Source organism: Arachis ipaensis, chromosome B05 (assembly GCF_000816755.2).
Source record: "Arachis ipaensis cultivar K30076 chromosome B05, Araip1.1, whole genome shotgun sequence".
NCBI classification, from domain to species: domain Eukaryota; kingdom Viridiplantae; phylum Streptophyta; class Magnoliopsida; order Fabales; family Fabaceae; genus Arachis; species Arachis ipaensis.
The window spans coordinates 143,598,742-143,621,960 of record NC_029789.2 but is presented as its reverse complement, the minus strand read 5'-3'; the positions used below and the strand labels follow the sequence as shown (position 1 = coordinate 143,621,960).

The 23,219-nt window shown below is 33.0% G+C and overlaps 2 protein-coding genes across 2 annotated transcripts; both read left to right on the top strand.

The window, feature by feature from the left end:
• LOC107641416 (TMV resistance protein N-like) lies at positions 11,745-17,615 on the top strand. Its single transcript, XM_016344909.2, has 7 exons — positions 11,745-12,373; positions 12,515-13,613; positions 13,786-14,061; positions 14,155-15,057; positions 15,136-15,940; positions 16,389-16,540; positions 16,625-17,615. The coding sequence occupies exons 1-7, from the start codon at positions 11,910-11,912 to the stop codon at positions 17,474-17,476; spliced, it is 4,551 nt and encodes a 1,516-aa protein (XP_016200395.1). The 5' UTR covers positions 11,745-11,909; the 3' UTR covers positions 17,477-17,615.
• LOC107641415 (TMV resistance protein N-like) lies at positions 18,151-21,667 on the top strand. The gene is made up of 4 exons (XM_021124037.1): positions 18,151-18,626; positions 19,371-20,466; positions 20,557-20,687; positions 20,866-21,667. The coding sequence occupies exons 1-4, from the start codon at positions 18,151-18,153 to the stop codon at positions 21,626-21,628; spliced, it is 2,466 nt and encodes an 821-aa protein (XP_020979696.1). The 3' UTR covers positions 21,629-21,667.

The window sequence follows — 23,219 nt, the reverse complement described above, 5'->3', positions numbered from 1 at the left end:
ATGGAGTTAATAAACATTGAGCGGTTGGTGACTTAGGTAAAAAAAAAACGAATCAATTAGTTGTGGTTTGTTAAGATTCTTTATTACAAAATGAAAAATATTTTGTCTAATCCTTTTTATATATTCTTCCTAGTGCAAAATTTCCACGCATTCCCCATAATAAACGTAAAAACAGAATCCTTTTTTTTTTTTGGCATCTGCAACATATAGTAGTATATATAGCAGTAAACGACACTCACTTCAATCAATTCAACTACATTCATTCACGAATTCAACCTTTCTCTGGTTCACACTCTTCGTCAAGGTCGATCACCTCACTTTAGCTTTTGTCTTCTGCACACACAGTAAGGTTGTCCCTCATTGCAAAATTATAATAGCACTTTGAATATTCGATATATTTGGTTCTCTTAATCTGTGATTTTAAATTTGAGTATTGAGTATGTTGGATAACTATGTTCTTTCATTATTATTTCTAAATTTTTGTTTTGGTCATGTTTAGTTTGACGTTTTATAAGAGAGACAACTCTAGTAGTGTCGAGAACATATATGACAAAATAAAGTGGGACAATCAACTATCGAATCATTGTTATTTATATTCACATTTACATGTACATATAGAGCTGCATTCTGTAATCCGTCTCTTAATCCCTACTGGATTGGTGGCTAAATATAAGCTTAGCATTTAAAAATAATTTTCTTTTATATTTTTATTTTAAACATCAAAGTGACAAACAAGCCACATGGCTTAATATTCGGCTATGTTATTTCACAATGGCACCAAACAAAAACACCGATTGAAAGCAACCTGGTTTATTGTTGAGTATCCAAGAAATGTGGAGTGTTGATGTGGTAAATCTTTACAGAGGCCACCTACTCTCTAAATTTCAGTCTATTACTGAAATATCTTCTTGAATCATTCTCCCAACCCTAAATCCATCTCTTGTCATTCAGTGAAAAATCAAGGAATATTTTGTATATCAAGACTGCTGAGGTAGGTAAATTGATTTCATTCCTAATGTCTTCCTCTTGAGATATTTCCTTAAACATTTTGTTTGGGGCTGTGATTAGGGAATTAGGATCGGGTTTTTACTTTTGGATGCTGGTTCGCTGGGTTCCACCGTCCGAAGGGGCCATCAAACTCAATGTGGATGGAAGTTCAAGAGGAAATCCAGGAAGAGCAGGATGCGGCGGCTTGCTTAGAGATCAAGATGGCAACTGTGTCGCCGGATTTCTCAGCTATATTGGCTTTGCCGGCAGTGTCGAAGCGGAACTAATGGCTATCCGGCACGGTTTGTGGTTGGCATGGCAATCTGGTTACAGAAAGGTGGAATGTGAAAGTGATTGCATGGTGGCTCTCAAGATTATTCATGACAATGCCGAAGGCTTTCCAGAGTTCGAACACATTGTTGAAGAAATTCATCGGTTCATGCTTCTTGAGTGGGACGTCATTGTCTATCATATCATGAGGGAAGGAAATTCGTGTGCTGATTTTTTGGCAAAGATGGGTTCTTCTTCAAATTCTACATTTTCTCTTATGATGAACCCTCCGCCGGAACTCACTGCCCTTCTTCTTGCCGACTCCAAGGGTGTTCTTTATTCTAGAGTTTAGTTTTATGAGGTTATAAAAGTTGTTGAGCTCTTTTTTTATTATTCCTTAAATTATGCATGGTTGATGTACTCTTTTTCCTCTATTGGATTTTTTCCCAAGCTCCAGGGGTTTTGTCCATAGGGGTTTTTTAAGGAGGCATAACCTGCATAGGCCGAGTATCCATATAGTCTATATCAATCTCGGTGGAACAATGTACTATTCAGATGTATCATACTCAATTTCAATGAAATTACAAAATTTTTGGAGAAATTATTGAATTCTATATTAACTATTGATAATTGTTAAATTATGTTCATATGCACCAATATAATATTTATTGATACATTGATCAAATCATACACATATAGCTAAATGTAGTGGATGAAGTATCCCAAAAGTTGAATCTTATTCCGCTAAATGTAGCTAGACACCCTGTTGGACTCCAAGCTCGTGTATCAGAAGTATACTCACTGTTAGAACCTGGATCTGATGATGTTAGAATGGTTGGAATTTATGGTATTGGTGGAATTGGTAAAACAACTATTGCAAAAGCTGTTTATAACACACCCTATTGGTAAACCACCATGAAGCACTTCAACTATTCAGTTGGAATGCCTTTAAACGGAGTGAGCCTGATGCAAATTAGTTCGAATTGTGAATCGTGCAGTAGCTTATGCAGAGGGTCTTCCACTAGCATTAACAGTATTAGGTTCTGATATGTGTGGTCGAAGCATTCGCCATTGGGAATCTGCGTTGGATAAATACAAGAGAAGTCCTAATGGGAAAGTTTCGTTGATATTCATGAGTCTATTGGATCACTTGATAAACTTGTTTATTTAGGTGTTGAAAGGTGCACTGAGCTGAAGAACTTAGCAAGTGTCCTAAAGTTGCCATCTTTAGGATGCATTGCTCTTAATGGTTGTTCTCAACTTGAGAAGTTTCCAGAATTGTTGGGAGAAATGGAAAATTTGAGAATTATTGAGGTGGAAGAGACTGCAATACAAGAATTGCCTTCTTGTATAATCAATTTCAGTAGCCTTGAGGTTTTAGTGCTGAAATGTTGCTCAAATCTAAAGGAACTTCCTATAAACATTGATATGTTGCCAAATCTTCAGTTACTTAATATTTCTGGCTGTCCACAACTTCAACTATTTATTAAGAAGCTTAGGAGGTTCAGCACACAGAATTGCTCAACTATTCTGTACAAATTCATCACCATAATGAATGAATAATAATCTCTATTCCTTGACTTAATACTGTCATTTCACACCTTGAATGAAACAAACAGCAATGCATTCTTACTTAGTCACAAGTGTTGGAAACAGCAATGTCCACAAACCCATGCATGATTCAAGGAGCAAGGGATGCTTCTTATGGTTGGGCAATATCATTGAGAGCATGGTCATCATTATAATTAGTCCTGTCATTCTGTAAGGATCAGTGAATGAATATCATGCATGATACTGCTCTTTTGCTTGAATACGTGCATTCTAATCTCTTTTGCAATTGCTTCACTTGAAACCTTTTTGTAGTAGGACTTTTGACGTTGTCTTGCATCATAAGAAACCTCCCCATGATTCCATCCTTTTTCAAAATGTAATGTGGTACAAGAATAATGTGATTATTAACCAGTTAATAACCCGTTTTATCGTATAAAACCAATTTGGTTAAGTAATTAAAATTAAATTTTTGGTTAACTAAAAAACAAGTTTGATTTTTGGATTAACCAAGTCATGTACAACTCTATTACACATTTCATTTTTCCTCATTTCCAAAAGCAACAATCCAAAAAGATTACGAAATAAACATGGCAAATCTTTTATGCCAGTGCCCTTCAAATGAAGCCATTTAAGATTTTCCATTACTTCTGAAATTTCTGAAAAATTTTCAAGGCTTAAACAACCAGATAAAAGGAATTTTTTCAGTAAGGACAATTTGATAGTAAGTGAAAAACTTTGTAGCTTGTCGCAATCTTCGGCATTCAATATTTTAAGTTTATTTAATAAACCAACTGAATTGTGAACTGTGACTAAATTTTCACAATTTTTAAAAGAGAATTCTTCTAAAATTTAAAGATTAGACACAGGTATTTCTTTCAAAGAATTACTGTAATTGAAATTCAATATTTTTACGTTCACAAACTTCTGAGAACAAAAAAGAAGAGTCAAGCAAATAAACCTCATATAAATTTAATAACATGCAATATCATAAAAATGAATTTAGTATACTTGCCTTGAAACTATCCAACTTGAGAGACATATGGTGATACTCAGGTAACTTGAGTATGAAGAGATCTTTTGGTTGAAAATCATATGGAAAATACTTTGAACGATATCTCTACCATTCGAATATTCTTAAATTTCTTGAAAGATATTTGGTAGCGCAATAAAATCAACCATTTTTTTATGGAAAAAGTTTAGTAACAAAAATTTTTTAGCCATAATTAGCCAAAATTTTTCATAATTTATTTTATTTATATAATTTAATAATATTTTGATTTTTTATCTCACTCTCTTATCAATCTACTTATCATATTCTTATTAGCCCCACTTATTAATGATATTAATTATAATATCATATCCCTAACTATTAAACATTTTTGTAATCACTATTTAATATTTTCTTTTATAATTTGAATGTTATATTTAAAAATACAATAATAACTAATAACAATTAAAAACGGTAATAATATTCATTAAATAATTTTAATTGTAATTGATTTTTATTTCCTTTAATTCATTTATTATTATTGCAAATGTTGGCAAATGTGAAAGCTTGGTTTAATAGATTTTTTCTTATTAATTTGGATCATGAAGGTTGTTTATTCTATCTGGCTAAAAATCACAACTCTATTTCAATTACAACCACAATTAAAATAGGGCAAGGAAATTTACAAGAATGAGTTGAAGAATAATTTGAACAACAGACAAACTCACCCGATAAGATTATTATCCGTCAATCAATTTTCGAGAATATGAAAAACTTCTCTAGCTTTGATGAGGTATGGTAATAAACTGATTTAATTTTTTTATGTGCATCTATAATTATACTGTACTAAGTTCATACATATAGCATTTATAAATTCATATACATAACATCCATAATTACATATAGAGAAAATTCCACTCTCCTCCCCTGCGAGTTGCTAAAATGACACTCCCCTCCCCTCTATTTATAAAATGTACATTCTCCTCCCTTATAACTTTTAGAAAACCTCCTCTTTAATCCATTTTAAATTTTTTGTGTTAACTAAGGTTAACTTTAATTATTAAATTTTTTTAAAAATATTTTGATAAAAATACAATTTAATCAATAAAAAAATTTATTAAAGGGTATTTTGGTAAGTAAAATTTAATGACAAAAAATAAAATTTTTGTAAAGGGTATTTTTATAAAAAATAATTTATTTTTTTTTGAAAGTTGGATAAAGTTAACATTAATTAACACAAAAAATTTAAAATGGATTAAAGAGAAGGTTTTTTAAAACTATAAGGGAGGGGAATGTATATTTTATAAATAGAGGGGAGAGAAGTGTCATTTTAGCATCTCGCAGGAGAGGGGAGAATTTTCTCTTACATATAACTAACATCTAAAAATTAAATTCATGTTTATTAGATATTACATCCATACACATATTATTTTTTAGTTATTGCATAAGTAACTATCAAATTAACATATATGTTTTTAAATTTTTCATAATTGATTTTGAAAAAATGTCAAATTCTTAAATTAATTTATTCAATTGATAAATTTACTCATAATATTCATAAATTCATACGATAACATCGATAATTTCATATTAACAACATCCATAATTTTGTACTCATAATATTCATAATTTCATACATATGAATATGATCTCTATAATTAATAATTTTTTATAACTAATATTATCAAATTTTAAACTATGTGTCTTATTGTATTTTTTAAATTATCTCATATGTACACTAATAAATCATGATTTTAATTATTTTAATATTTTTTATTTAATATTCATATGTATGCTTATTTATTGATTTTAGTACGACGAGTTAATAATTATTTTTAAAAATTTATTTTTTAATTTTTGTTTATATTTTATTTTTTATTTTTTATTTTCTAATAGTTTATATGAGTTGTATAGTAGAAGTTGTTAAAATTTTTAAATTTAACCTCCATAATTTTTACAGGAAATTGTATTTTAATAGGTAATAATGTGATTGAAAAACTTTAGGGATTTAATTTGGAAGAAACTGAAATTGATTTTGGAAAGAACATTAACGACTTCAAACACGCAAAAAGATGGTGGATGATAGAGAGAATAAGTGATAAGAAGGTGTATATCACCTGCTTATCAAAAAAATAAAAATTTTTATATGACATTTTTATATTGTAATTAATTTTTGACTATGATGTAATAAGTGTTTTTAAATTTTGCATCTCTTTAAAAGCTTTTCCATCCTATTTCATTTCCCTGTTAAATAAGAGAAATTCTAGATACATGATTTTAATGGCACTAGTCCCCTTCATGATAGAATAAAAATATGACTTAATTAAAAACACGTGTGAAAACAAAGTCTTTAATAAACTTATGTAGAGAAATTAAATTTAGTAGTTAATTAATTATTTTCTAAAACTTTTACTATGTCTTCACAAAACCATAATCTATCACGCTTTCCAGGTATTTCCGGTGACTTTTTTAGAACAATTTCTTCGCCCATGTCCTCTGTTAAATCATGTGAAGCTACCTTTAACACTGGGGACTCCAATCAAACTGGATGATCAGCAACAGCCAAAGCCGCATGTCGTCTAATCCTTTTTGAGATGTTTTCCACAATGTTTCCCTTGATGCAGTGAAGGATATGGACCAGCTCCTCTAAACAAAAAGAAGCAGCATCATAGTTAGGAGAGAGTACAAATGTACAATGATGGCAATCCATTGAAACTAATGAACACATCGTACGAGAAAGGAGAATGCAGAGCCATGAGATGAAAGTGATGATTTATGTTTGTTTATAATGAGAATGCAAATTGCTAAATGCTTGGTCAAACAATATAAGATGACTTTACATGACGTGCTCTCTGAGTTAAACATTTATTGGTCTAACTCTAACCTTTGGTAATCAAGAAATTATTTTTTTTGTAAAACTGATGTTCTTATGATGCATAAACAAAATAAGGTCAAGAGGTGGTTCACTCCTAGATACGTTCAAGAAAAAAGTGGAGGACAAGGAGAAGAGAGTTTGCAGAACCATGAACTGAGAAACATGGTGAATGGGTCAATGTTGTTGTTTGTTGGAGTGTTGGTTCAATGCTGTTCCAAAATCTGAAAGACTCGTCAAAAAAAAAATGCTATATTGCCATCAAAGTTTGATAATTTCAACTAGTTGACAAGTTAACATTTGCATTAGCATGTATATATGGGCTATGATTATTTTTTGGTTAGTTTAGTCAAGCGAAGAACATAAAATCTACTCCGATCCTAATATTCTACAAACTTTAGAAATTAAAAAATAAATTTAATTTTAATATATTGTCGGTCAATGTTGTTGTTTGTTGGAGTGTTGGTTCAATGCTGTTCCAAAATCTGAAAGACTCGTCAAAAAAAAAATGCTATATTGCCATCAAAGTTTGATAATTTCAACTAGTTGACAAGTTAACATTTGCATTAGCATGTATATATGGGCTATGATTATTTTTTGGTTAGTTTAGTCAAGCGAAGAACATAAAATCTACTCCGATCCTAATATTCTACAAACTTTAGAAATTAAAAAAAATTAATTTTAATATATTAATATATTGATATATTGCTACATTAGTAAAAATAATTATTATTTATATTGGCTTTGTAAATAGTTATCCAAAAGAATAAATATGATTAAACGATTGTATAAAACGTTTTTACACTATTAATATATTAAAATTAAACTCTTAAAAAAATATATAGTGACCATTATTCTCATGGATTTTCAAAACAGTAGCGTCTTAACCTCAAAAAACTATTATGTTATGGAAAAGTATAGGTAAACAATAAAAATATTAAACAATATAAACAATAGATATATCGGATGTTCATTTTACTAGTATACGGATGGTTATTTTAATATTAAAATTTAGAGAGTTAAATTAGAGGTATAGTGTGTTTTGATTTGATTGGTGGTTGTTCATATTGTTCAATAAAATCATTGTCCCCCTAGCATTCCCCTTATGTTATTTAGCATAATAGTGACTATTATTTCTAAACAGAAATGCTCAAGAGTCATTAGAATTTATTGTTTTTAACTATTTTTATCCATAACTTAATTCTTTTAGTATAGTAATTCAATAATATATTTTCAATCTGATGACTAAAAATAATAAGTTCGAATACCTTTAACATTCTTCTTTCTAAAAGAACACACTCAATAAAAAAAATATTTAATTATTCTGGCGGTCTATATAATTTCACCAAATTTTTAATTAGGTCTTTATATTTTTTTTTTCAATTAAGTTCCTATAACATCAGATTTTGTAATTAAGTCCCTATCGTGACAAAAATATTACAATTAACAGAATATTCTATTAAACAAAGCGAATATGCCTAACACTTGATTGAATATTCTGTATAATTTAACATAATATTCGGTTAATTTCAACGTTTTTGTTACAGTAAGGACTTAGTTACAAAAGCCAATGAGTTATACCTCAAATGGCATAGCCTCCCCATACTCAATTAAGAGGTTGCGGGTTCGAGTCTCCTATCTTTGGTTAAAAAAAAAGGACTTAGTTACAAAATCTGATATAATATAGAGACTCAATTGAAAATAAAAAAAGCATAGAAACCTAATTAAAAATTCGATAAAATTGTAGAAACTCACATCATAATTAAGCAAAAAATAGTAAAAGACACAAGCACTTACAAAGTCTAACTGATTGAGACTTTGAGGAGGGATTTTTTTTCAGAAATAAAATAAAAAAATTCATATTTTTCTAAATACCATTTTTGAATTTTAATTTTTAAATACGATTTTTTTTTGTTTAGAACAAGTTCGTCGCACCCCAGCGAACTCTATAATTCGCCTTACCCCCAGCAAACTCCCTTTAAGTTTTTTTGAATCTCACGTTTTTAATCCATTTTAATCCATTATCATTATCTCCAAATAGTATATAAATCTACAAATAGTATATAGGAGTACACAAAAATACACAGACAACAAGTATGACTTTTTCAATGATTTTTTTAATTATAAATTAAAAAAATAAGTCATATTTAACAATGACAAGGCAACCATTCCAAAAATACACAGGTACACCGGAATAAGCATATTTAACAAGAATTTTTTTAATTATAATTCGTATTTTATTTTGAAAAAATTTATTTAAAAATTTTTTCAAAATAAAACGATTTATAATTAAAAAATCTTTGTTAAATATGGCTTATCCCGGTGTACCTGTGTATTTCTGGAGACGATGATAATGGTTGCCATTGTTAAATATGGCTTATTTTTTTAATTTATAATTAAAAAAATTCTTAAAAAAGTCATGTTTGTTGTCTGTGTATTTTTGTGTACTCTTAGGTAGTGTTTGGTTAATGTCCATGTCTCAATGAGACATGAACACGGTGACACATGTCTGCTGTTTGGTTTGGTGAGACACAAATTTTTGATGGACACGGGAGGACACGGATGGACACGGAGACACTAAATTTGTGTACCTCCAATTTGATGAGACACTGAGACACAACTTGTGAGACACTAATTTTTTACTCTTTTACCCTTATTCAATTTTTAAATTTTCAAAATTTATCCTCTTATCTCTTCAAATATTTCTTTTTTTTACTTTCTCTTTTAGATTTTATAACCAAATTTGTTCTCCCATTCTTTTCAAAAAAAAATTATACATTTAACTTTTTATTTATTTAAATTTTAATTAATCTTTGATAAATTTTAGGCTTTGGTTTTCTATTTTAAAAAAAAAACTGTATATTTAATATTTGAATGATAATTTGAGATGATATTAGAAGGAAAAAAATACGAAAAGAAATAAAAATTTAATTGTAATGACATATGTAACGTTTGAGGTAATAGGTGTGTAGTGGTGTTGATAAAATTGTGGTTAAATGAAGGGTAATTCAGTCTTTTTTAAATATTTGTGTCTTGTTCATTATTTTTACCAAACACAATACATAGACACAAATATTTTATGTCTATGTCTTTAATGTCTGTGTCTTTGTGTCTATGTCTCATCCTATACATCAACCAAACGGAGCCTAAATATACTGTTTGTAGATCTAGGAGATGATGATAATGAATTAAAATAGAGTAAAATTGTGAAATTCAAAAAATTTAAAGGGAGTTTGCGGGGGTAAGACGAACTTGTTCTAAACAAAAAAAAATTGTATTTGAGAAATTAAAATTTAAAAATGATATTTGAAGAAATATAAATTTTTTTTATTTTATTTCTAAAAAAAAATCGAGCGAGCGAGTCCTTAAGCACTTGAAGTTGACAAGGAACCGAAAAAAGGCAAATTTGACAAAGACTTACCGGCATTATTTAATATTTCTAATCTCAAATATCAGAAAAAAATATCCGACACACTAATAATTAAAAAGATCTAAGTGGTTGGCAACTGTAGATATTTTACAAAGTGTAATCGGAATTAAAGCACGTGCGTCTCACTTACTTTATATAACGGCCTCAAGCTACGTGTCAAAAATCAAAACCGATCGGTCACTGTGGCATTCTTCAGTGTTCAGCATTTCTTCACTGTTACATTGTTTCTTACTTTTACATTCATTCACGAATTCAACCTTTCTCTGGTTCACACTCTTCGTCAAGGTCGATCACCTCACTTTAGCTTTTGTCTTCTGCACACAAGGTTGTCCCTCATTGCAAAATTATAATAGCACTTTGAATATTCGATATATTTGGTTCTCTTAATATGTGATTTTAAATTTGAGTATTGAGTATGTTGGATAACTATGTTCTTTCATTATTATTTCTAAATTTTTGTTTTGGTCATGTTTAGTTTGACGTTTTATAAGAGAGACAACTCTAGTACTGTCGAGAACATATATGACAAAATAAAGTGGGACAATCAACTATCGAATCATTGTTATTTATATTCACATTTACATGTACATATAGAGCGGATGCTGGTTCGCTGGGTTCCACCGTCCGAAGGGGCCATCAAACTCAATGTGGATGGAAGTTCAAGAGGAAATCCAGGAAGAGCAGGATGCGGCGGCTTGCTTAGAGATCAAGATGGCAACTGTGTCGCCGAATTTCTCAGCTATATTGGCTTTGCCGGCAGTGTCGAAGCGGAACTAATGGCTATCCGGCACGGTTTGTGGTTGGCATGGCAATCTGGTTACAGAAAGGTGGAATGTGAAAGTGACTGCATGGTGGCTCTCAAGATTATACATGACAATGCCGAAGACTTTCCAGAATTGGCAGACATTGTTGAAGAAATTCATCAGTTGATGCTTCTTGAGTGGGATGTCACTATCTATCATATCATGAGGGAAGGAAATTCGTGTGCTGATTTTTTGGCAAAGATGGGTTCTTCTTCAAATTCTACGTTTTCTCTTATGATGAACCCTCCGCCGGAACTCACTGCCCTTCTTCTTGCCGACTCCAAGGGTGTTCTTTATTCTAGAGTTTAGTTTTATGAGGTTATAAAAGTTGTTGAGCTCTTTTTTTATTATTCCTTAAATTATGCATGGTTGATGTACTCTTTTTCCTCTATTGGATTTTTTCCTAAGCTCCAGGGGTTTTCGTCCATAGAGGTTTTTTAAGGAGGCACAACCTGCATAGACCGAGTATCCATGTAGTCTATACCAATTTCGGTGGAACAATGTACTATTCAGATGTATCATACTCAATTTCAATGAAATTACAAAATTTCTGGAGAAATTATTGAATTCTATTTAACTATTGATAATTGTTAAATTATGTTCATATGCACCAATATAATATTTATTGATACATTGATCAAATCATACACATATAGATACATAGATCATATATTAATTTTAAACAACAACATGCTAGATCCTCCAGTTCAGAGTTATTTTAATACAAAATTCTTTTGAGAAATTATTGTTATAGCAAAGTCAAACTTTGTGGGAAGAAACTATAATGTGCTCATACCAGCTGAAGCAAACTGTGGATTCTACTGCCATGGACTTTAAAATAACGCATTCACATTTGACTATCATCATTGACTTCGATGGAACCAATAAACCGTTTCTAAGGGACCAGACAAGGACTTCATCCAAACATTTTATTGGGTTGTTCAATCTCTGTATTTTGTGTCCCTAAACAAACTCCAAAGCAGCCAAAAGTTTCATATGTGAGCTAAGATGGCACACCAAGGATGGTTTTACCATGTTTTCTTGAGCTTCCGAGGCGAAGACACCCGAAAAACTTTCGCTGGCAACCTCTACAGTGCTCTTGATCAAAGGGGAATCAACACTTTCATAGACAATGAAGCTCTAAGAGTTGGAGAAGAGATATCACCATCTCTTCTCAAGGCAATAGAAGAGTCAAGGATCTCCATCATCATATTCTCCAAGAACTATGCTTCCTCCAGATGGTGCCTCGACGAACTTGTGAAGATCCTTGAGTGTAGGAAAGAAAAGGGACAGATGGTTTGTGCAGTTTTCTACAATGTGAGTCCAGCAGATGTGAGGCACCAGAAAGGAAGCTATGGAGAAGCTTTTGTTAAGCACGAGGAAAGATTCAAACATGACATGGAGAGGGTGCGAAAATGGAGGTCTGCTTTGTCTGAAGCAGCAAACTTGTCTGGCTGGCATTTCACTAATGGGTATTTTCCCCTGCACTTCTTTTTTTATTAACAAACCATATATATCAAATATAACTAGTACACTTGAATATAAATTTATGATTTGTTGCCTGCAGAACTATTCATTTCATTTTGCTTATAAGATGTTCCATTATCTTCCAGGTATGAATATAAATTCATCCAAACAATAGTGGATGAAGTATCCCAAAAGTTGAATCGCATTCCACTAAATGTAGCTAGACACCCTGTTGGACTCCAAGCTCGTGTATCGGAAGTGTACTCACTGTTAGAACCTGGATCTGATGATGTTAGAATGGTTGGCATTTATGGGATTGGTGGAATTGGTAAAACAACTATTGTCAAAGCTGTTTATAACACACTATGTGATCAATTTCGATATGCGAGTTTTCTTGCGAATGTCAGAGAAAATACAAGCCATAGGTCTGGCTTAGTCAAACTACAAGAAAGGCTTCTTTATGAGATACTTGGAGAGAAAGCAACAAAGTTGGGAAATGTTGACATAGGAATCAATATCATAAAAGACAGGTTGTGCAGAAAAAGAGTTCTTCTTGTAATCGATAATGTGGATGATGTGGATCAACTACAAGCATTAGCTGGAGGATTGGATTGGTTTGGTCCTGGAAGTAGGATTATCATAACTACAAGAGATAAGCATTTGTTAACTGCTCATCAAGTTGATTTGACTTATGAGGTCAAGAAATTAAACCATCATGAAGCTCTTCAACTATTCAGTTGGAACGCCTTTAAACGAAGTGAGCCTGATGCAAGTTATTTCCACATTGCGAATCGTGCAGTAGCTTATGCAGAGGGTCTTCCACTAGCATTAACAGTATTAGGCTCTGATATGTGTGGTCGAAGCATTCGTCAATGGGAATCTGCGTTGGATAAATACAAGAGAAGTCCTAATAGGAAAGTTCAGAATATACTTAGAATAAGCTTTGATGGGTTGGATGAAAATGAAAAGGAAATTTTCCTCTATATAGCCTGTTTCTTCAAAGGACAGATAATGGAATATGTAGTAAAAGCATTGCGTGCTTGTGATCTGCACCCAGCAATTGGTATTGCAGTACTTGTTGATAAGTCCCTCATAACATTGGATGAAAAATTTGTACTGTCTATGCATGATCTTGTCCAAGACATGGGTAAGGAAATTGTTAGGCAAGAATCACCACTAGATCCTGCAAATCGCAGCCGGTTATGGTACTATGAGGATGTGCTTCAAGTACTGACTGAAGGGATGGTAAGATTTATATCTCTCTGGCTGCTAACTTCTGTTTTGTTCCTTTTTTTCCCCCCTTATAATGTGACAATGAAACAGAAACCTTTCTGTCATTTAAAAATATAAAATACATGTTGATTTTTAACCAGATTCTTACATGCTTGACTCTTTGTTCACATGGAAATTTGTCAAGGGAAGTGAAAAGATTCAAGGTATAATGCTAGACCTACCAGAAAAGCAAGAGGTGCAGCTAAGTGATCAAGACTTCAGGAAGTTGAAAAACCTTAGAATGCTAATAATTCGTAATGCTGAATTTTCTGGAGGCCATGTACATCTACCAAGAAATCTAAGGCTGCTTGACTGGAAGGAGTACCCTTCACCATCTTTACCATCTGATTTCCTTCCTGAGAAAATTGTAATGCTGGAACTGCAGCACAGTCATCTATATACACTGGAAGAGTCATTCAAGGTACAAAGATTGTTTATATTTGTTCTTTTCCTATTCCTGTTTATATGTTGCTTTTATATTTCCTAAGCAGTGACAACTTTTTCTGTTTTGCAGAAGTATGCATATCTGACTTCTCTGAATTTCAGCTCCTGTGAGTCCCTTTCGAAAATACCTGATGTTTCTGGGATCCCAAATTTGGAGCAATTGATTCTCGAAGATTGTACAAGTTTGGTTGATATTCATGAATCTATTGGATCACTTGATAAGCTTGTTTATTTGGGTGTTGAAAGGTGCACTGAACTGAAGAACTTACCAAGTGTCCTAAAGTTGCCATCTTTAGGATGCATTGCTCTTAATGGTTGTTCTCAACTTGAGAAGTTTCCAGAATTGTTGGGAGAAATGGAAAATTTGAGAATTATTGAGGTGGAAGAGACTGCATTACAAGAATTGCCTTCTTGTATCATCAATTTCAGCAGCCTTGAGGTTTTAGTGCTGAAATGTTGCTCAAATCTAAAGGAACTTCCTATAAACATTGATATGTTGCCAAATCTTCAGTTACTTGATATGTCTGGCTGTCCACAACTTCAACTATTTACAAAGAAGCTTAGGAGTTTCAGCACACAGAATTGCTCAACTATGCCAGCAGAATCCGACAAGGGTTCGCCAAATCTAGAGCTACTACCATCACCACCATGTCTAGATCCAATCTCTCCTAGCATCCATTCGTCATATGGCTTCCCTTTGTTGGAAAACCTTGAACTAAGTGACTGCAATCTATCAGATGAAGACCTACATATCCTTAGTTGCTTTTCCAACCTTGCATCCTTAGACATTTCTAGAAACCATTTTGTAACCCTTCCCAAATGCTTCAATAGACTTTGTAGCTTGCAGGAGCTTTACATGGCTAACTGCATGAAACTTCAACATATTTCTGGGATTCCTCCCAATTTAGAACACATAGATGCTACTAGTTGCACCCGTTTGGAATCACAATCATTGGACTTCTTATTAAGCCAGGTAGAACTCTAGCTCTTTTAAATCCATTTCTTTCTGTTTATTTGGGAGAAATTTTAAGTCAGGGTTCATCTGTTACAGGGTTTCTCTAAGACATTCAAATTTGAGGTTATAGCACCAAGGCCAAAGATGAAAATGCCATTCAACTACCAGAGTGAAGGAGGATCTATCTCATTTTGGATTGGCCAGAAATTCCCAAGAATTGCTCTGTGTTTTATTTTTGGACTAGGAAATAAAATTACTGGCTTTTTCTCCTGTGAAGTCCAGCTATCTATTAATGGACAGAAAGCATCCAATAGAGTAGAGAGGTTCCTTTCGGTGATCGGTGATCTCACATGGCTATATCATCAAGATGTAATGGATTTCAATACTTATTTACTGCATGAACAAAATTATGTTGAAGTTACTTGTGAAATCATAGATGCAAGCAAAGATGCAGAAGTGACTGTGTACTATTGTGGAGTTCATGAGTATAAGGATGATGAGGATGTCAAGACACAAAATTTGATGTTGCACTCAAGTTCAAATTCTAGTGATATCAGGGAAGGTAATGTTAATGATTCCTTGGATAACACAGGAAGTGATTGCTGTTCATTGGCTAGAAATTTGAGGCTTTATGAAATACCAGATGAACAGTGGAAACAACATCCAGATTCAATAAATGCCGAAGCGCTCGAAGGTGATGGATGCATGGCAAAGGAAAATGGAAAAGCTACTGCTATAATGTCAGCTGATGTAGTGCATCAAAGCAAGGAGTTGCCATTGTTGCAACTGAAGCAATATGATGATGTGGTTTGGGATCCAATGCTATTAGAATGTCAGTTGAATAGTATGAATGAGAATCTACTCCTCTCTCATCATGATTACCACACATCAAAAAGCAAAGGTAAGAGTGAAAAAAAAAGTACCTAGAATTCTGCAAACCTTGAAATCTTGATGTTAAATAACCTAATGACAAAATATTTTAACATGAAAACAATATAAAATGCTGACAATGAATATTTCCTATATATCACTATGAAGTATGAACGTATGAACTTGTGCTTAACTGAGAATAATTGTATGATAGGTGGAATTTGCATCAGAAAACATCTAACCTAAATATTCATATAATTAGCTTCTTAAGTATATAGAAATATATATCCTAGGATTATGAAAACCATATTTTAGATTACAACATCAGCAATCATGGACAGGAATCAATGATAAAGAAAATAAACTAATGACCATAAGCCTTGTAAAAGAAGGATTAAAAGTTTTGATTTCTTTGTAGTTTCATTTAAATTAGACTATTTGTGTAAGCACTAAGCAGCTTAGTAATTCTTTTGTTACAGAAGTTGGACCTATGATGGATAGGGCTCTAGTTCCTCCCAAAGAAATGAAAACAAAGGCCTTTGATAATGCCATTAAGGAGGATTTGCTATCTCAGAAGAAAGTAGGGTTGAAAATGGATAATGTCCTGGAGGAGCCAAAGGAAGAACCTGAGGTAAAACTTGCTTTATTTCTTCTTTAACATTCTTAATGCATCCACATTTTGGTATATTGTAAAATTGACCAGTCTACTACTCAGGTTCCCATTGTTACCATAAAAATGGAACAAGAGCTGCAAAATGAAACCAAGAGCAATAAGCTTGATGTGTTTCCAATGGCACATAATACAAGTCAATTTGACTTCAATGACAATATGGAAGAATTTTATGCTACCCTCCATGCTGAGACCTTTGCTCTATCATCTTTAACTTCAAGAAATACCAGAGATGATTCCAAATTAGCTTATCCTGAAATTAGTGAAGAAACTGAGAAAGCATTGGAAACACTCAAGGAATTCCTCTCCAAACAATTTCATCAACTTTTGTCCTCGGGGTCATTTTCTTCCATGAAAGCTGCCTTAGAAAGTCTCTCCACTTTGTCCACAGATTCTGATGTCTCTTTGTGTTTAAAATCTCTATTACTACAACTTTCAACAGATTTTGATCAGTGGAGTTGTGATTACATTGACGCAAGTATGAAACTTGAGTCATCAACTGCAGGTCTTTCAAACTTAGATACATTGGAAGATAGTTTGATAGCTAACAAGAACCAGTTCAGTGAATTTTCATCCATAGAAATTGATCTTTGCAGCCAGTTGGTTTATTTAGAACAAAGAAAGAAAGAGCTTGAACAGCAATTGGAAACCATTAAATATAGTATCTCCATCTCTGAAGTGACTAGGGACACTGCCCTTAGTAAGAAAAGAGAAACTTTTGAGGAAGGAAGAATGTTGAAAGATCAAAGAGATCAATTGAGGAAGCAAAGGCCACGTTTGAGATCAGAGCAAGAATCAGCAAAAGCTACCAAAGCAAACATTGAGGATGAGTGGTCAAAGATTAGAGAGAAATTTGATGGAATCTTGAACATTTTTGGGTCAAAATATTGTAACTAGATACTAAAATATACATACAATTAAGTTTGCATTAAGGTTACTTGCTAGACCAGTTTATGTTCAACATTCTGAAACGGGTGTAATTTTTATTAGTGCAGCTCAAATATTTGGAGTGAAGTACATTTAACATGTGAGATAATTAATGTTCTAATGGCATAGGCTGCTTGGCATGGATAATGGAAGTTCCCATCGTATACCAACCTTTCTTTCTAGGCTTTGGATTTTGTAGCCCTCTCAAAAATAATTATGAGATGCATTTTGTGATTATTTTTCTAATGAGTGAAATTGCATATTACTATCACTACATAAATGCCAAATGGATGTCATCGTAAATATATGAATATGCTTTGATATTTTCGAAACATGGCTTTGAAGATTACAATATCCCATGAAAATCCAAGTCATAACAAGCCAAAACCCATCAAAGTAGGAAAATAATTATTTGAATGAAGAAAACTACAAGATGCAGTTGTAGGAAAGCCAAAACCCAAATCCAAAGCCTTCTTTCTATCTCTGTCTATCTTATATGGCATGTATAGTGTCTTGAACCTCTTTAAAAAGGCCTGCACCATATTCACCTGTGTATCACTCTGCAGTTCATATAATAGATCTCTCAAGAGACTATTTGTGCTGTGTTGAAAACAAGAAAAATTCTAAATCCTAAGACTGATGAAATGGCTTTGAGTTTTGAATCCTACAAGTGGAAGTATGATGTGTTCTTGAGCTTCAGAGGGGTTGACACACGTAGGAGTTTCACAAGCCATCTCTACCATGCTCTATGCCAAAAGGGAGTTAATACCTTCATAGACTACAAGGAGCTTGAAAAGGGAGAGCAGATTTCACATTCAATTCTCAGAGCTATTGAAGGCTCTAGGATCTCGGTTGTCATATTCTCCGAAAACTATGCATCTTCGGTTTCTTGCTTGGATGAACTCGTTAAGATCCTTGAGTGCAAGGATTCCAAGGGGCAGCTGGTTTTGCCAGTCTTTTATAATGTGAATCCATTTCAACTAAGAGGTCAACATGGAAGTTTTGCAGAATATTTAGCAAAACATGAAGAGAAGTTCAGGGATGATATCAACAAAGTGAAAAGGTGGAAAGCAGCTCTATATCAAGCTTCTACTTTGTATGGGTGGCATCTAGGAGATGGGTATGTGTCCTACTAAAGAGGCCAAGAGGATCATTCCTTTGGTACTCCTTTTTTTGTGTATAATTAGTCTAGGATCTTTAGAATTTCGTTAAACTTCAATTACTTTCATATAGTTAAAAAAATTTTTAATTGCACTAAGTACAAACTTTTTTCAACTAGGTAACAGCTTAAAAATTGTGATTAAGTCTCAATATTGTATAAAAATTGTTTACACATTAAACTATAAAGAGCTAATTGAAAACTGAGTGAAGTTATAGGAGTTCAAAAGTAATTTAACCCTCCTGCTATCATCTATATTTTTTAGTTAAGTAAAAATTATTGGCCACTAGATGTAGTGGGTGAAATTAGGAATCAATTTTTATAATCACATTTTACTACATGAAAATGCATTTGAACTAGAAAAATGAACAGACACAGAGAGATATTTTCTTTGACTTTGTTAATCATACAATAGTGAAGTGATGATAATTCTCCTTATATGTTAATAATTGCTAAAGGGCTCATTATCAAGTTGCCATCAAATTTTACAAATTCTCATACAATGACAGCATGCCTAACAAACATACATGCTTTTAAATCTTTAATCACAGGAAAGAATGATTTGGCTTATTAGGAGAACCAAGACACATCCTCTTAAGTTATTGATTAGAATTCTCCAGCATGTGTTCATAAATGATTATAGATTCCATTTTAGAGTTATCATTTTGTAGATAGTAAGAAATTTCTTTCATTAACAAATGGCAGGCAGGAATCAAAGTTTGTGCAGAGAATTGTTGAAGAGATAATGAATAAACTGAACCGCATACCTTTCAATGTTGCTAAGCATCCTGTTGGGCTGGATTCACTAACTGAAGATATCAAATCACTCTTAGAAGTTGGATCAGGTGGTGTTCGGGCTATAGGAATTCATGGAATTGGTGGAATAGGAAAAACAACACTTGTTAAGGCTGTTTACAACCATATTTCTCATCTGTTTGAGGGTAGTGCCTTCATTGCAAATGTTAGAGAAATTTCAAGCCAAAGGCATGGCTTAGTTCAACTACAAGAAACTCTTCTCTCAGAGATTTTAAGCCGCAGAGATTTCAAAGTAGGCAATAAAGATAGAGGGATTAATCTGATAAAGAACAGGCTCTGTTGCAAAAAGGTTCTCATAGTTGTTGATGATGCTGATTCATTGGAGCAGCTGGAGTCATTGGTTGGAGACTGCAGTTGGTTTGGATCAGGAAGTAGGATTGTCATAACAACTAGAGATGAGCATTTGCTAATTTCTCACAATGTGGAAACTAACTACAAGGTGAAGGAATTAAGCCATGAACATGCTCTTGAACTCTTTAGTTGGTTTGCTTTCAAAAAGCCATGTCCTCCATCAAATTATGAGGGGTTGTCCTCCCAAATATTAAACTATGCCAAGGGCTTGCCGTTAGCACTAACAGTTTTGGGGGCTTACCTGTGTGGTAGAGGGAGAGCCGAGTGGATAAGTGCGCTAGCTAAACTGAAAAAAACTCCAAATAAACAAATCTATGCAGTACTTAAAATCAGCTTTGATGGGTTAGAAGAGGATGAAAAGGCCATTTTTCTGGATATTGCATGTTTCTTCAAGGGAGAGGACAAAGACTATGTGAAAATGATACTTGATGCTTGTGACCTGCACTCGGATAATGGCTTTGGAGTTCTAATGGATAAGTCTCTCATCACTATGCAACTGAACAAGCTTTGGATGCATGATCTGCTACAGGAAATGGGCAAAGAAATTGTATGCCAAGAATCTCCCCAAGAGCCTGGAAAACGTAGTAGGCTATGGTTTCATGAAGATATACTTCATGTATTAAACCAGAACACGGTATATTTATCTTCTTTAACATTTATGTTAAATATCAGACTTCATTACATTAACGTCCATTGTTTGTTGTCATGTTATGTCTCCCACCAGGGAACTAACAACATTGAAGGCATAAAGCTTGACTTACCAGAACCGGATAACATAAATGGTAAAGCCTTTGCAAAGATGAAAAGACTTAGAATTCTTGTGATCAACAATGCACTTGTTACTGATGAAATTCAGTATCTCTCTGATGAGCTACGACTAATCGATTGGCCGGGATACCCATCTTCAACTCTGCCACCAAATTTCCATCCAAGGAGATTAGTTTCTTTAAACATGAGTCATAGCCACATCAAACATTTGTGGAAGGGAGCAAAGGTATAGAATTAACCGTATTGTTCTTTGAAGCATTTCAAGATTGTGTCATTTTTATGTAGCTAATTATCTATTTTTTTCCCCTTGTCACTTTACTGATGATGTTTGTTTTCCTCAGATATTCAGAGACTTGAAACTTGTGTCTTTTAGCTGCTGTGAACACCTCACTGAAATTCCAGACATGTCAATGGTCCCGAACCTTGAGAGTCTCAGCATAGACAATTGTAAAAGTCTAATTAGGGTACATGAATCTGTAGGAACTCTTAATAAGCTTGTTACTTTAAACCTTATGTTCTGCTCCAATCTCAATACCCTTCCAACTCGTTTCAAGTTAAAGTCTCTTCGCAATCTTCTCCTTACTGGCTGCTCAAAGCTAAGAAAGTTTCCTGAGATCGTTGAGAATATGGAACATCTTGAAGAAATCCTTCTCCAAGGAACAGCTATAAAAGAACTACCTCAATCAATTGAATACCTAGTTGGGCTAAAATCCTTATTCCTAGATTCTTGCCAGAACCTTGAACATCTCCCCAGTAGCATTCAGAAATTGCAATACCTTACTACTCTTAATCTTAGTTACTGCTCTAAGCTTCAGGAGCTTCCAAAACTTCCACCAAATACAAAATATTTAGACATAAGTGATTGTAGATCTTTGGAAAGTTTTACAATGTTGTCCAGCCCATCAAATGTTATTGCTGAGGATCTCTCAAGTTTTCAACAAATGAGCTTCATTAACTGCCATAAACTGATTAATGAACAGGTCCAATTCCACTTAACAAATCTCTTCTACAATGAGGTTGGTGCTTAATGCTCACTGTATTTATATCTTGTGTGTATTCTTCCTACAAAATATCATGGCATAATCGTTTCTTGTTTCCGCTTTAGGGACCTGATAGTGATACTTATCTGGTATTTGTTAATGGTGATTTTGTGCTTCCCGGCAGCAAGATCCCGGATTGGTTTCATCATCAAAGTACTAATGGATCAATTAATCTTGAGATGGCTTCAATTTTGTATGGTAAGCCAGCCAAGTTGTTTCTTGGTGCAGTTATTGAGTTGGAGAAAGGCGCTTCCACAACCAGCATGTTTGCATGTGCTTATGAAATTTTCATCAACGATACAAAAGTATTTGAGCAAAAAAGAGTTTGTGAAGCACTGGACTCAAGTCATGTGTGGTTGAGTAGGATGAAATGCAGTCATTTGATGTGGCACCTCAACAATGTTCGTTATTGGAATCACTTACGGATTTCATTTCGGATATCTGAAGTATCATCAAAGGCAAAAGTAAGAGCAGTCTTGAAGAATTGTGGTTTCCATATATGCTGCAATCAAGAAGGGTATCTGGTTGATCCTACAGCAATAAGGAATTCCATAGGATGAACCATAGGCTACACATAACACATGACAGATTTATGTATGTTTACGAATAGAAGATTAACACAATGGAAACAAAATAAGAATCAAGTCTCAGGAATACTCAAATTTGCAGAAGATCTAATTAGTTGATTATATTTAGTAATACCCATAGAGTAGGGTGATGCAATTGGGTTGTCAGATGTAATGGTTAGTGACTTAGTGTTCACCGTTCAATATTCATGTCCTTGATATATGTGCTGATTAGGGAAGTATAGAAGAGTGGGGAAGTGCATTGCCAGGCTGATAAATCTTAGTATTAGCAGTTGCTAGCACTTTGTAGTCTAGGATTTAATAATTAACTAGAGTAATAAAACCAGTGTGTTGCACGAAATAAATAAAGTTTTAAGAATCTATTCTTAATATATAAAAATAGATACATAAGCATACACCACGTTACTTTTGAGACATTTCTTTCCTCCTACTAATGTCATGTCAGCAATATTGCTTACTTGACACAACTTTAGAATCAACCATTCAATTCTTGCCAAATCAATTATTATTTCCAAATCAGCAAAAAAATAAAATATACAAATAAAAAACTAAAAAATAGAATCTAATAAATTTGTAACCTACAAATACATTGAATTCATATTCCTATATTTATTATATCTTACCGTTATAAACAATACAATAAATTTATAATCGCAACAATTAATTTATTAATTTTTATAAATAACCCACTAAAGGTAATAAATACTCATAAGAAAAGTCTAGGGGGCCAACAACTTTTTAAAAAGTTGGCCAGCATTTAACCATCAAAAGAAAATTGAATGATCCCACACCATTGGATTTAATCTCACACCATTAAAAACACTATTGATGGCCAATTGATGGTTACAAAACACAAAGTTACTGCCCCTAGCCCTCCTCATATTCATATTACAAATGTCATAATAATATTATTAATCATAATAAATTTTACGTTATAAGTATTTAAATTCCATACCATTTAAACTACATATATAAGTCTCTTATCACTATTC

Bases quoted from the DNA above. Each gene is read 5' to 3' on its own strand.
- LOC107641416 (XM_016344909.2), top strand. From the start codon at position 11,910: ATGGCACACCAAGGATGGTTTTACCATGTTTTCTTGAGCTTCCGAGGC. The intron at 14,062-14,154 runs GTACAAAGATTG...TCTGTTTTGCAG, and splicing joins CACTGGAAGAGTCATTCAAG to AAGTATGCATATCTGACTTC. The intron at 15,941-16,388 runs GTAAGAGTGAAA...CTTTTGTTACAG, and splicing joins CCACACATCAAAAAGCAAAG to AAGTTGGACCTATGATGGAT.
- LOC107641415 (XM_021124037.1), top strand. From the start codon at position 18,151: ATGGCTTTGAGTTTTGAATCCTACAAGTGGAAGTATGATGTGTTCTTG. The intron at 18,627-19,370 runs GTATGTGTCCTA...AACAAATGGCAG, and splicing joins GGGTGGCATCTAGGAGATGG to GCAGGAATCAAAGTTTGTGC. The intron at 20,467-20,556 runs GTATATTTATCT...GTCTCCCACCAG, and splicing joins ATGTATTAAACCAGAACACG to GGAACTAACAACATTGAAGG.